This window comes from Erythrolamprus reginae, chromosome 10 (genome assembly GCF_031021105.1).
Source record: "Erythrolamprus reginae isolate rEryReg1 chromosome 10, rEryReg1.hap1, whole genome shotgun sequence".
Taxonomy (NCBI): Eukaryota; Metazoa; Chordata; class Lepidosauria; order Squamata; family Dipsadidae; genus Erythrolamprus; species Erythrolamprus reginae.
This window is the reverse complement of record NC_091959.1, coordinates 10,740,581-10,751,269: the sequence shown is the minus strand read 5'-3', so window position 1 is coordinate 10,751,269 and position 10,689 is coordinate 10,740,581. Positions and strand designations below refer to the sequence as shown.

At 40.4% G+C, this 10,689-nt stretch overlaps 1 protein-coding gene across 4 annotated transcripts in view; it reads right to left on the bottom strand.

Annotated features, from left to right (window-relative positions):
- GABPB1 (GA binding protein transcription factor subunit beta 1) overlaps positions 1-10,689 on the bottom strand; it is a 30,196-nt gene that overhangs the window by 17,468 nt on the left and 2,039 nt on the right. For 3 of the 4 annotated variants that reach the window (XM_070762365.1, XM_070762368.1, XM_070762367.1), the window contains exons 2-3: positions 2,758-2,865; positions 452-619 (exon numbers count right to left, since the gene is read on the bottom strand). In XM_070762365.1, the coding sequence (XP_070618466.1) occupies positions 452-619; positions 2,758-2,865 (276 nt within the window). Of the gene's footprint in view, positions 1-451; positions 620-2,757; positions 2,866-3,425; positions 3,530-10,689 lie in introns of those variants that run through there. The other variant, XM_070762366.1, reaches the window with a different exon arrangement.

Here is a 10,689-nt window from a genome sequence, read left to right as displayed (position 1 = left end):
GCTTTTTTGATGATGTTTTTGATGTTAGGTGACCATTTTAGGTCTTGAGATATGATAGAACCTAGAAATTTGAAGGTCTCTACTGTTGATACTGTGTTGTCTAGTATTGTGAGTTCTACATTGTTCTGGTCACACCACAAGGATAGTTGTTCAACTTCCCATCTGTATGCGGATTCATTATAGTGGTACCTTGGTACTCAACTTCTTTGAAACTCATCAAATTTGATACTCACACATTTTGACACAAAAATGTTGTCCCGGTACTCAATGCCCAAACTAGAACCTGTCAGTATTGACTGCCTTGTGATTCACTACATTATTCCTTATAGCAAAAATTTGTTTAGTACTCATCGTGCCTCCCAGAACCAATTAACAATAAGTATCGGGATACCACTGTCCTATTTCAACTCTGGTAGAGATAATAATAAATGGAGAGCTTTTTTCTTTTTACCTTAAGCAAAACCTCTACAATGCTTGCATGGCCTTCTGAAGCCGCCATGTGAAGTGGCGTCCGATCCACTTTGGTCCTCGCATCTCGACTTACTCCTGCTCGTAGTAACACTTCCGTAGTTGAATAGTGGCCATACTGTGCTGCTAGATGGAGTGGAGACGTTCCCAGCTGCAGCGGGAGATGTAAAATAGGATATCGACACATAATTCTCCTCTAATTTAACAACCCTAAAAATACCACATTCATTTTTTGCTACCGTTATTTTAAAAACATGAATAAATATGGAAATTCTGGCATATTGGGCTGTTTTTAATCTTCATTATTTTCCTAACTTTTTTGCTTTGAAGTCACTAATCTTTCCTCTATATAATCCTATAATCCTTTCCTATAATCTTTCGTCCTAAATTGGAAAGGAACTGCTAACTCTTCTTTATAATAGTGTTTTGCCCGAACTCACAAGCATCCAGTTCTAAAGGAAAGTTGTGTTTTCTTTTAATTACAGTATTGCAGTCAGCAGGCAAACAATACAATCATCATGATTTGAGGGCTAAAAATCTCAGTGATGAGAGTTGTTGTTGTCTTACATTCTAGCCCAGCAATTTCTGCATGCTCATCAAACCCAGAAGGCAACGTTTTGAAAAATCGTGATGAACTGCCGCATCCTACATTTATTTATTTTATTTATTTATTTTGTCAAGTACGTGTTGGTAGTAAACAGAGATATAATGCTGTTTATATACATAGAAACATAGAAACATAGAAGACTGACGGCAGAAAAAGACCTCATGGTCCATCTAGTCTGCCCTTATACTATTTTCTGTATTTTATCTTAGGATGGATCTATGTTTATCCCAGGCATGATTAAATTCAGTTATTGTGGATTTACCAACCACGTCTGCTGGAAGTTTGTTCCAAGGATCTACTACTCTATTTTCTCATGTTGCTTTTGATCTTTCCCCCAACTAACTTCAGATTGTGTCCCCTTGTTCTTGTGTTCACTTTCCTATTAAAAACACTTCCCTCCTGGACCTTTAACATATTTAAATGTTTCGATCACGTCCCCCCTTTTCCTTCTGTCCTCCAGCCTATACAGATTGAGTTCATTAAGTCTTTCCTGCTACGTTTTATGCTTAAGATATACATGAGATGGGTACTCATAGGAGGGAAACATTAGGACAGGAACAGTAGGCCCACTGGTGCACTTATGCACGTCCCTTACTGACCTCTTAGGAATCAGGTATTGTTCTTTTTTGTGAGGGTGGGTGGGTTTCTGTAGGATTTGATTTCCCAAAATATGAAATAGAAGCAGAAAAAGTACTTATTGGGTAGTTATGAGTAATTATCCCCACCCCCAAAAGGCTGGACTCCGAAATCCCAGTTCAAGGTTTGAGGTTTGGGAAGAATATGTCAGAGGTTCCTACTTAATACTAAGCTTTTTCTTACAAAAAACTAAATAATGAGAGCAATTGGATAATATGTTCCAGCAACTTTTTTCATGAACAGTAAATCTCCCTTCTTATCACAGTTCATGACCAATATTTCCACACATGACCAATCTAAGAAAAAAAATGATCCATTGGAAAGTGGAAAGTCATCAATTTTTCAACAATGAATAAAACGTATTGGGTACCAACTTAATCTAGATGAACAATTAATGAAAGCAAGCCGCACTTTTTTGACCCAAGATACTCTGGCTGCATTTTGTATCTCCATGTTCATGTTATTCTGGTAAAAGGATGAAAATTCCCTTGCAGATTGATTGATTGATTGATTGATTGATTGATTAGATTTGTATGCCGCCCCTCTCCATAGCCTCGGGGCGGCTCACAACAACAATAGAAAACACTTCATAACAAATCTAATAATTTTAACGATTAAAAAAGAAAACATTAAAATCCCCATTATTAAAGCATACATACACACAGACATACCATGCTTAAATTGTATAGGCCCGGGGGAGATGACTCAATTACCCCACGCCTGACGGCAAAGGTGGGTTTTAAGGAGTTTATGAAAGGCAGGGAGCGTGGGGGCAGTTCTAATCTCCTGGTTACAGAGAGTCGGGGCCGCCACAGAGAAGGCTCTTCCCCTGGGGCCCGCCAAACGACATTGTTTAGTCGACAGGACCCGGAGAAGGCCAACTCTGTGGGACCTAATCGGTCGCTGGGATTCGTGCGGCAGAAGGCGGTCCCGGAGATATGTCTGTGTAGTTTCCTTGACAGCAATATGAAAAGCTCCAACAAAAGAAACACCGCAAACACAAACCACCAAACATGCGATTTTTTGTTTTTTAATGGTATTTTTACCCAATCTGTAGTAAAAGGTGCTCCATTGGCCATCAAAATGCGAACTTCATCATCCTGGCCGGCTCGAGCAGCTTCTAAAAGCTTCTTTCCCAAGTCTACCAAGGACATCTAAAAAATATTAAAACTTAGTGTAAATTAAACTGGAACTTGTACATGAAACAGGACATACTATAGCCAAAATTTATAGGAGAGGTCCTATAAAACAAATAACTTGATAAACATTTTCTCTAGTTTTGCTTATTTTAAAACTTTTTATGCCGACTTCCTAATTTATATTGACCTAACAATTGGCTGCGATGTCCAGCTCTTGCTAGGAGACAGATAGGATAGTTCTGTGGTGCAACAACACAACACTAGTGAACACTAGCATCTTAATCATAGTAACTATAGTGCCTTCGCTATTGGAATAAGCTGGTCAAAGAGGTGACCAGCTTATTGGAGTAAAGGAGAGTGGTGGCTGATGTTTTTGGTTCGCTGTTTTAGGTTTCTAACCTGATAGTCAACCATTGCACCAAATATAATTATTTAGTTCCCTTGATTTTTACAAATGTTATCTTTGTGATGTAATGTTTAAGATACATTTATGCATATAACCCTTCGCCATAGGTGATTATGAAATAGACTGAATCAAAACTGTGTGTTTAGAGAGCTTTTCCTTCTGTTCTCACCTCTTTGACCAGCTTAGATTTGTAGCCAGGGCAAAATTTCAGCATGACCAATGGAATCTTGGGTTGCTATCTACTCAACCAGGAATTGACTTTCCATATGCGTCCTTCCAGCAACAAGTACCATTTACAAAAATGCATGGAGAAAATGAAAAACTAGCTTACTTGTTAGGTTGCCAAGGTAAAAATATTTAGGACTAAGCCACACTAAACGTAGGCTTCAGTTACATAAGTGCTGTGCAAACAATCAGTTAAACGTTTGCATTACTAAGTGTATAATAATGTACTGCCACACTTCAATATCAAAACACTACTACTAAATTCTGCTAAACACCTACAGTTCACTAGCAATACTCAAATCTTTTTTTATTTTCAGATAGATCCAAACTCTCAAAGCTTTTACTGAACTACAGTGAAGCTCTGAATGAAAATTTTAGTGGCCTAAGCGTTTAGAAATTCCAATTGTTTCAGCTCAGATTCAGAGTTCTAGAAAGCTCTTGAAAACTGTGATTGTTGTTAGTACATATATCCCTTTACCTTCAGAGGCCTTATGCTCTAGTTCAAATCCAGCAACCACTGTGTTTCATTTTGCAAAATCATGGCTATATAATAGCACATCTGGAATGGAGTAACATTGTATGTTGCCTTTGACAGCTTTCAAGAATCCAAAATATTTTTATTTGCGCTGATTTGTAAAGGTGTAAAAACTTGGTAATATTGGCATGCTTATTTATGTGATGAAATTCCTAAATGTTTGTTAGGGCAAATATTTGAATATTCACCTCTCCTACTCCAAAGGAATGCTAAATTCCAAAGAACAGAAAATATTTCATATGCTTCAAAATATTTCATATGCTTCAAAATCCACTTTGGCCCTAATTTCTATTCCTAAAGTGATTAATAGCTAACTTTCTCATTTATTAAAATTAGGTTTTCTTGAAGGCTCTGAAATGTAACGGGAATTACTTTGCCAAATTGTTACAGCAATGCAGTGTTAATACCATAGCAACCAATTATATTTTTCCTCTTGATAATTGCTTGATTTAGAATGTATTTATATATCTTTTATTTGTTTATTGTTTTATTTTGTAGCCCTTTCCGGTGTCTGGGAGAATCTGGGAAGAATATAAACGAAAATGGGAACATCAATCAATATTCGCCAAATCAGTCGGAAGTTATTGTAGTTTGGCAGTTGCTAAACAAGGATGTATCTCATTATCTCAATACTGAAATTCATGAAACCATTCATTCCTGAAACTGGACTTGGAACATGCCAGAAATCAGTATACAACAGGTGTGTTATTTGTTTTTTTTGTGTCTCAGTAGGGCATCTTAAATTCAATAACTTTTAAAACAGCAGGTACTTAAGCCAACAATGAACTATTTACATTACTAAACTATCCAAATCTTAACAATTTGCAAGTCTGCTTTTCTACTCAGGAACAATAAAGTAAGATTTTTAGTCTTTTGTTAAATCCAAATTGGCTGCTTCTTCCAATAATCAAGATTTGAAAGCAAGTGGCTGTTGACATAGCTGTTGAATTCACCAGTGTTCATGAATTTGGCTTGCTCAAATCTGCATGGTTTTGAGTTACATGGAAATGAAATCAATATTGACTATGGATTTGTCAACATAATTTTAGGCTTTATTGCTAAGCGATTTTGGAATACTGTATTACGTTTCTCTGAAACATCAACTGTTATATTCCTCTTTTGAAAAGCTGGAGAAAGTGGGGAGCAGTGCAATTCCAAGGCATAAAATGGTGGCATAGCAATGCTGGGTGTATTATTGTATCTTCGATATTTGAATAGATATACCTCCCAAACTACTTCAGAATTGCAATGACTTTTCCCAGCCCACCCCTGTATTGTTTTTAATATAACTTTAGCTCAGCTTTTTGCCTGGGGGCACTCAAATTGAAATGCTAAAAGGCTTCATGAGAATATGGACCTCGTTATATTTTAAATGTCTGGATCTTGGAGTTCTAATAAAACACATAGTACTGTAGATTCTGTAAATATAGAAACATAGATTGATGGCAGAAAAGGACTTCATGGTCCATTTAGTCTGTCCTTATACTATTTCCTGTATTTTATCTTAGGATGGATCTATGTTTATCCCAGGCGTGTTTAAATTACGTTACTGTGGATTTACCAACCACGTCTGCTGGACGTTTGTTCCAAGCATCTACTACTCTTTCAGTAAAATAATATTTTCTCATTGCTTTTGATCTTTCCCCCAACCAACCTCAGATTGTGCCCCCTTATTCTTGTGTTCACTTTCCTATTAAAAACACGTCCCTCCTGAACCTTATTTAACCCTTTAACATAGTTAAATGTTTTGATCATGTCCCCCCCCTTTCCCTTCTGTCCTCCAGACCAGTGATTTTCAACCTTTTTTCAGCCGCGGCACATTTTTTACATTTTAAAATCCTGGGGCACACCAACCAAAATGACACAAAATGACACCCTAAGACACTCTCCTCTCTTTTTCCATCCGTCTCCTCTCCACCCTTGTGTGTGTATACACACTCTTGAACCATTTCCAAAAACAGGTGAGGGCTGGGGGGGGGGGGTTTCTCTCTTATTCCTTGGGTGCTTTTTATCATATGCTTTAAATCAAGAGTCACTTCTCTCTCTTTTGTTTCTCTCTCTTTCCTCTCATTCTCTGTCTCAATCATTTTCTCATTTCTCTTTTCTCCTCCCCTTTTTCCTCATTTCTCTCTCCCTTCCTCTCCTTTTCTCTCTCTCTTGCTTTCTCTCTCTCTCTTGCTTTATATATCTCTCTCTCTTGCTTTGTTTCTCTTTTCTTTCTCTCTCTTGCTTTCTCTCTCTCTCTTTCTCTCTCTCTCTCTCTCTCAGCAAAAAGTTGTGAGACCGGAAACTGAGCTTCCTTCTTCGCGGCACACCTGACCATGTTTCGCGGCACACTGGTTGAAAAACACTGCTCCAGACTATACAGATGGAGTTCATGAAGTCTTTCCTGATAAGGATATACCCTCCACTGATTATTATTATTATTATTATTATTATTATTATTATTATTATTATTATTATTATTACTACTACTATTACTATTGTTATTATTTATTAGATTTGTATACCGCCCCTCTCTGCACATCCCTATGTGACGGGTATTGTCAGACTTCACAAACTGAGCCAATTGACTTCAGTGATGAATTGGCTCAACTCCCATTTCGTTGAGGTGGGGGGAAGAGAGAGAGAGAACACTGCAATTCTGCAACATTTCCTCTGGAGCTGCAGAGCAGGAAGTTTCCCTTTGGTTGGAACTCATCCTTTCTCCTGTCTCCTATGGTTACAAAGCACCTTTTCAAATGAAGGGGTGGCTTGCTTTTCTTCCTGTTTTCAGGCTAGGATAAGGAGTGGTTTTGAATAAAAAACCCTGAGCAAATGCAAAAGGGGGGTGGGGGGCATAGTTCCCTCTAAGCTGAGCAGTGAGCAATCGCTCACTTAAAAATCATCCTCAACTCAGAGTTTTCCAAACCTGCCCAGAAGCCGAGAGGGAAAGAGTGAGAGGGAAGGAGAGAGAGAGGAAGAGAGGAAGAGAGAGAAACAGATAGAAAAAAGAGAGGAAGGAAAAGAGAAAGAAAAAGAATGGGAGTAAAGAAGAGAGAAAGAAAATCAAAATCTAGTTTGAAACTAGCTCAACTATTTAAGTGGCATTTTGATATTGATAGAGTTGCCCTATTATGAGCTCACTGTTATAGACACACAGTACAGTATTTTATTTTGAAATTCTCTGAGGCAAAACAGGGTGGGGGTTTTGTTTGTTTGTTTGTTTGTTTATTAATTATTTTTGTGCCGCCCAGTCCCGAAGGGACTGCCACTCAGACATTATACTTTTCCGCCCCCCCCCAAAAAAAATTAGAGGGAACACTGGTGGGGGGTGGAGAAAAAGGAAAGAGCAAGATGCCAGCTAAAGACCATCCTCAAAAACATTTATTACCAGCCGGAAGGAGTACCGGTCAGGCAGGCAGGGGAGGGAAATCAACCAGACCAACCAGCCAGAACTCAGTGGCATACTGCAATCCCAAGTGGGAAAAGGTGGGAGAATGACATTTTCATAAAGCAATACCACACACTAAATGGATGGATAATATACACTGCTCAAAAAAATAAAGGGAACACTTAAACAACAGAATATAACTCCAATTATTCAAACTTCTGTGAAATCAAACTGTCCACACAGGAAGCAACACTGATTGACAATCAATTTCACGTGCTGTTGTGCAAATGGAATAGTTGTGCAAATGAAATATTCAATGAGAATATTTCATTCATTCAGATCTAGGATGTGTTATTTGAGTGTTCCCTTTTTTTTTTTTTGAGCAGTACATGTAGTCCCCGGGTTACGTCGTCCCTGACGTACGACGTTTCGTCATTACAACGACCCGGGGACAGCTTCGAAGCCACCGCTGCCGCCTCCACTCGGGTGAAGGGATCCCCGGGGTGGGCGGCAGCTTCGGAGACCCCGCAGAGATCCCCTCGCTCGGAGGCGGTGGCGGCGGCTTCAAGGAACCAATAGCCGGTCCTTCTCGGCGCTGCGTTGCTGTAGCCTCCGAGGCCGCCCACCACGGAGATCCCCTCGCACGAACGGAGGTGGCGGCGGCAGCCTCGGAGGCTGCAGCAATGTAGCACCAAGAAGGACCGGCTGTTGGTTCCTTGAAGAAAAAGCCACCGCAGCTGCCGTGTAAGTCGGAATATTAATGTAAATCGGAATATTCCAACTTACACCAAACTCGGCTTACGACGGGCCGTTGGAACGGATCACCGTCATAAGTCGGGGACTACCTGTATATAATCACAAAGTTAGTAACCTATGGAAAAATTCTCATCAGAGTATTTTCAAATTTTACTTACTGATATTAATTACTAAGTACTCTTTGTAATATTATATTTCTGCAGTAATGTTAATCAACGCAGAGCTGTTTACTTGTCAATGTTGAACAGGTTTGTTCAATACGTTTGCATTCATATTGAGGAGCCAATGATTTCAATTGCGTTGACTTTGAATAAGTATGGGCTACATATCAGTGTTTCAACAGCCTCTTGAAAGTGAATACATGAGATCATCTTTGAGTGAATCATGAATTGGGCTGGGGGGGAAGTCTGTAGAAAGGTAATTTTATATATGCAATCTCCATACATCAAAATAAAAAATGTCTCTTAAATTCAATTTGCTGAAGGCTGAAAAACTAGTCTCAAGTTTTTATCAGAGGAATAGCTTTATTAGAAACAATGAGGCTACAGGAAATATCTTAAACATTGCTGTTCAAGGAATTCAATCAAAGGGCTCAGCTGTATGCCCAAGCCAATTTGATGCAATAATAAACTTAAAATGGGAACTGCACAACCCTTAGGATCCCATACAGTACAAATTTAAAAACTCCAGAAATGACTGCCTCTATTCTGAATATGTAAAAGAAATGGGATTGGCATTCTAACTCAAAAGCAGACCATAGGGTGCATTTACCATTAAGTACAGTAATAACTCGTCTTACAAACGCCTCATCATACAAACTTTTCGAGATACAAACCCAGGGTTTAAGATTTTTTGCCTCTTCTTACAAACTATTTTCACCTTACAAACCCCCTGCCGCCGCTGGGATGCCCCACCTCCGTACTTCAGTTGCGCCCGTTTTTGCGCTGCTGGGATTCCCCTGAGGCTCCCCTCCATGGGAAACCCCACCTCCGGACTTCCGTGTTTTTGTGATGCTGCAGGGGAATCCCAGCTGCGCAAAAATGGGTGCTTCGCTGGTAATGGAAGTACAGAGGTGGGGTTTCCCAGAAAGGGGAGCCTCAGTGAAATCACAGCATCGCAAAAACACAGAGGTCAGGAGGTGGGGTTTCGAGGACTTCAGTGTTTTTGTGATGCTGCGATTTCACTGATGCTCCCTTCCCCACCTCTGGACTTCCATTGCCAGCGAAGTGCTCGTTTTTGCGCTGCTGGGATTCCCCTGCAGCATTGCAAAAACAGAGAAGTCAGGAGGTGGAGTTTCCCATGGAGGGGAGCCTCAGGGGAATCCCAGCAGCACAAAAACGGGTGCTTCGGCTGGCAAAAGGGGTGAATTTTGGGCTTGCACGCATTAATCGCTTTTCCATTGATTCCTATGGGAAACATTGTTTCGTCTTACAAACTTTTCATCTTAAGAACTTTGTCCTGGAACCAATTAAGTTTGTAAGACAAGGTATGACTGTATGGGTTCAAAAATAGATAGATCAGACTCTTCCACCCTTAAATTTCTTTCCGGGGCTCTGATTAGATCTAAATTAAGTGTGAAGTTAAGGAAAAGGAAAATGTGCTTAGCTGAGCAATCTGATCCATGAACCAAGAAGCCAGAGTTCCATTCAACAGGCAAATAAATCCCATTTCAGGAAAAAGAGGGAACAGATACCTCTTAATTACGGGGGGGAGAGAGAAGAAAAGATCCTGGATAAGAATCTCTGAGTCAGAGGCGGATTACAAGAGGGGAGAGATGAAGGATTGTATTTATAGAGCAGCCAAAACACGTGTCTGGTAGGAATCGGTTCCTTGGGCTTCCTGGAATGGGAGGATTTAGAAGAGCCCCCCCCCCCCCCAAAAGAGGTCAGAGGTTCTTGCAGCTCACACTAACCAAGTTTGGAAGCATTCCCTCCCAAAGAAGGAAGAGGCAAGCCGAGGTCATCAAGATGTTGCTCAACCCCCATCCCTGGAGATCCAATTCCAGGCTTGTTCTTGGCAAAGGCAGCAGCAGCATAACACCCAAACCCCCTTCCGCGCAGCTTGCCTGCATAAGTTGTGAGAGCTCCAACACTTGAGACTTTCAAAGGAAGACTGGGTTGCCATTTGTCTGAAATGGTGTAGGGCAGGGGTAGGCAAAGTTGGCTCTTCTATGACTTGTGGACTTCAACTCCCAGAATTCCTGAGCCAATCATGCTAGCTCCGGAACTCTGGGAGTTGAAATCCACATGTCATAGAAGATCCAACTTTGCCTACCTCTGGTGTAGGGCAGAGGTCTTCAAACTTGGCAACTTTAAAACTTGTGGACTTCAAGTCCCAGAATTCTCCAGCCATCATAGCTGGCTGGAGAATTCTAGGAGTTCAAGTCCCCTAGTCTTAAGTTGCCAGGTTTGGGGATCGCTGGTGTAGAGACTCCTGTTTAAGCAGAGGAGGGGGGTGGACTAGATGAGGAGCCTTTCTATGACTTGTGGACTTCAATGCCCAGAATTCCTAAGCCAATCACGCCAGCTCAGGAATTCTGGGAGT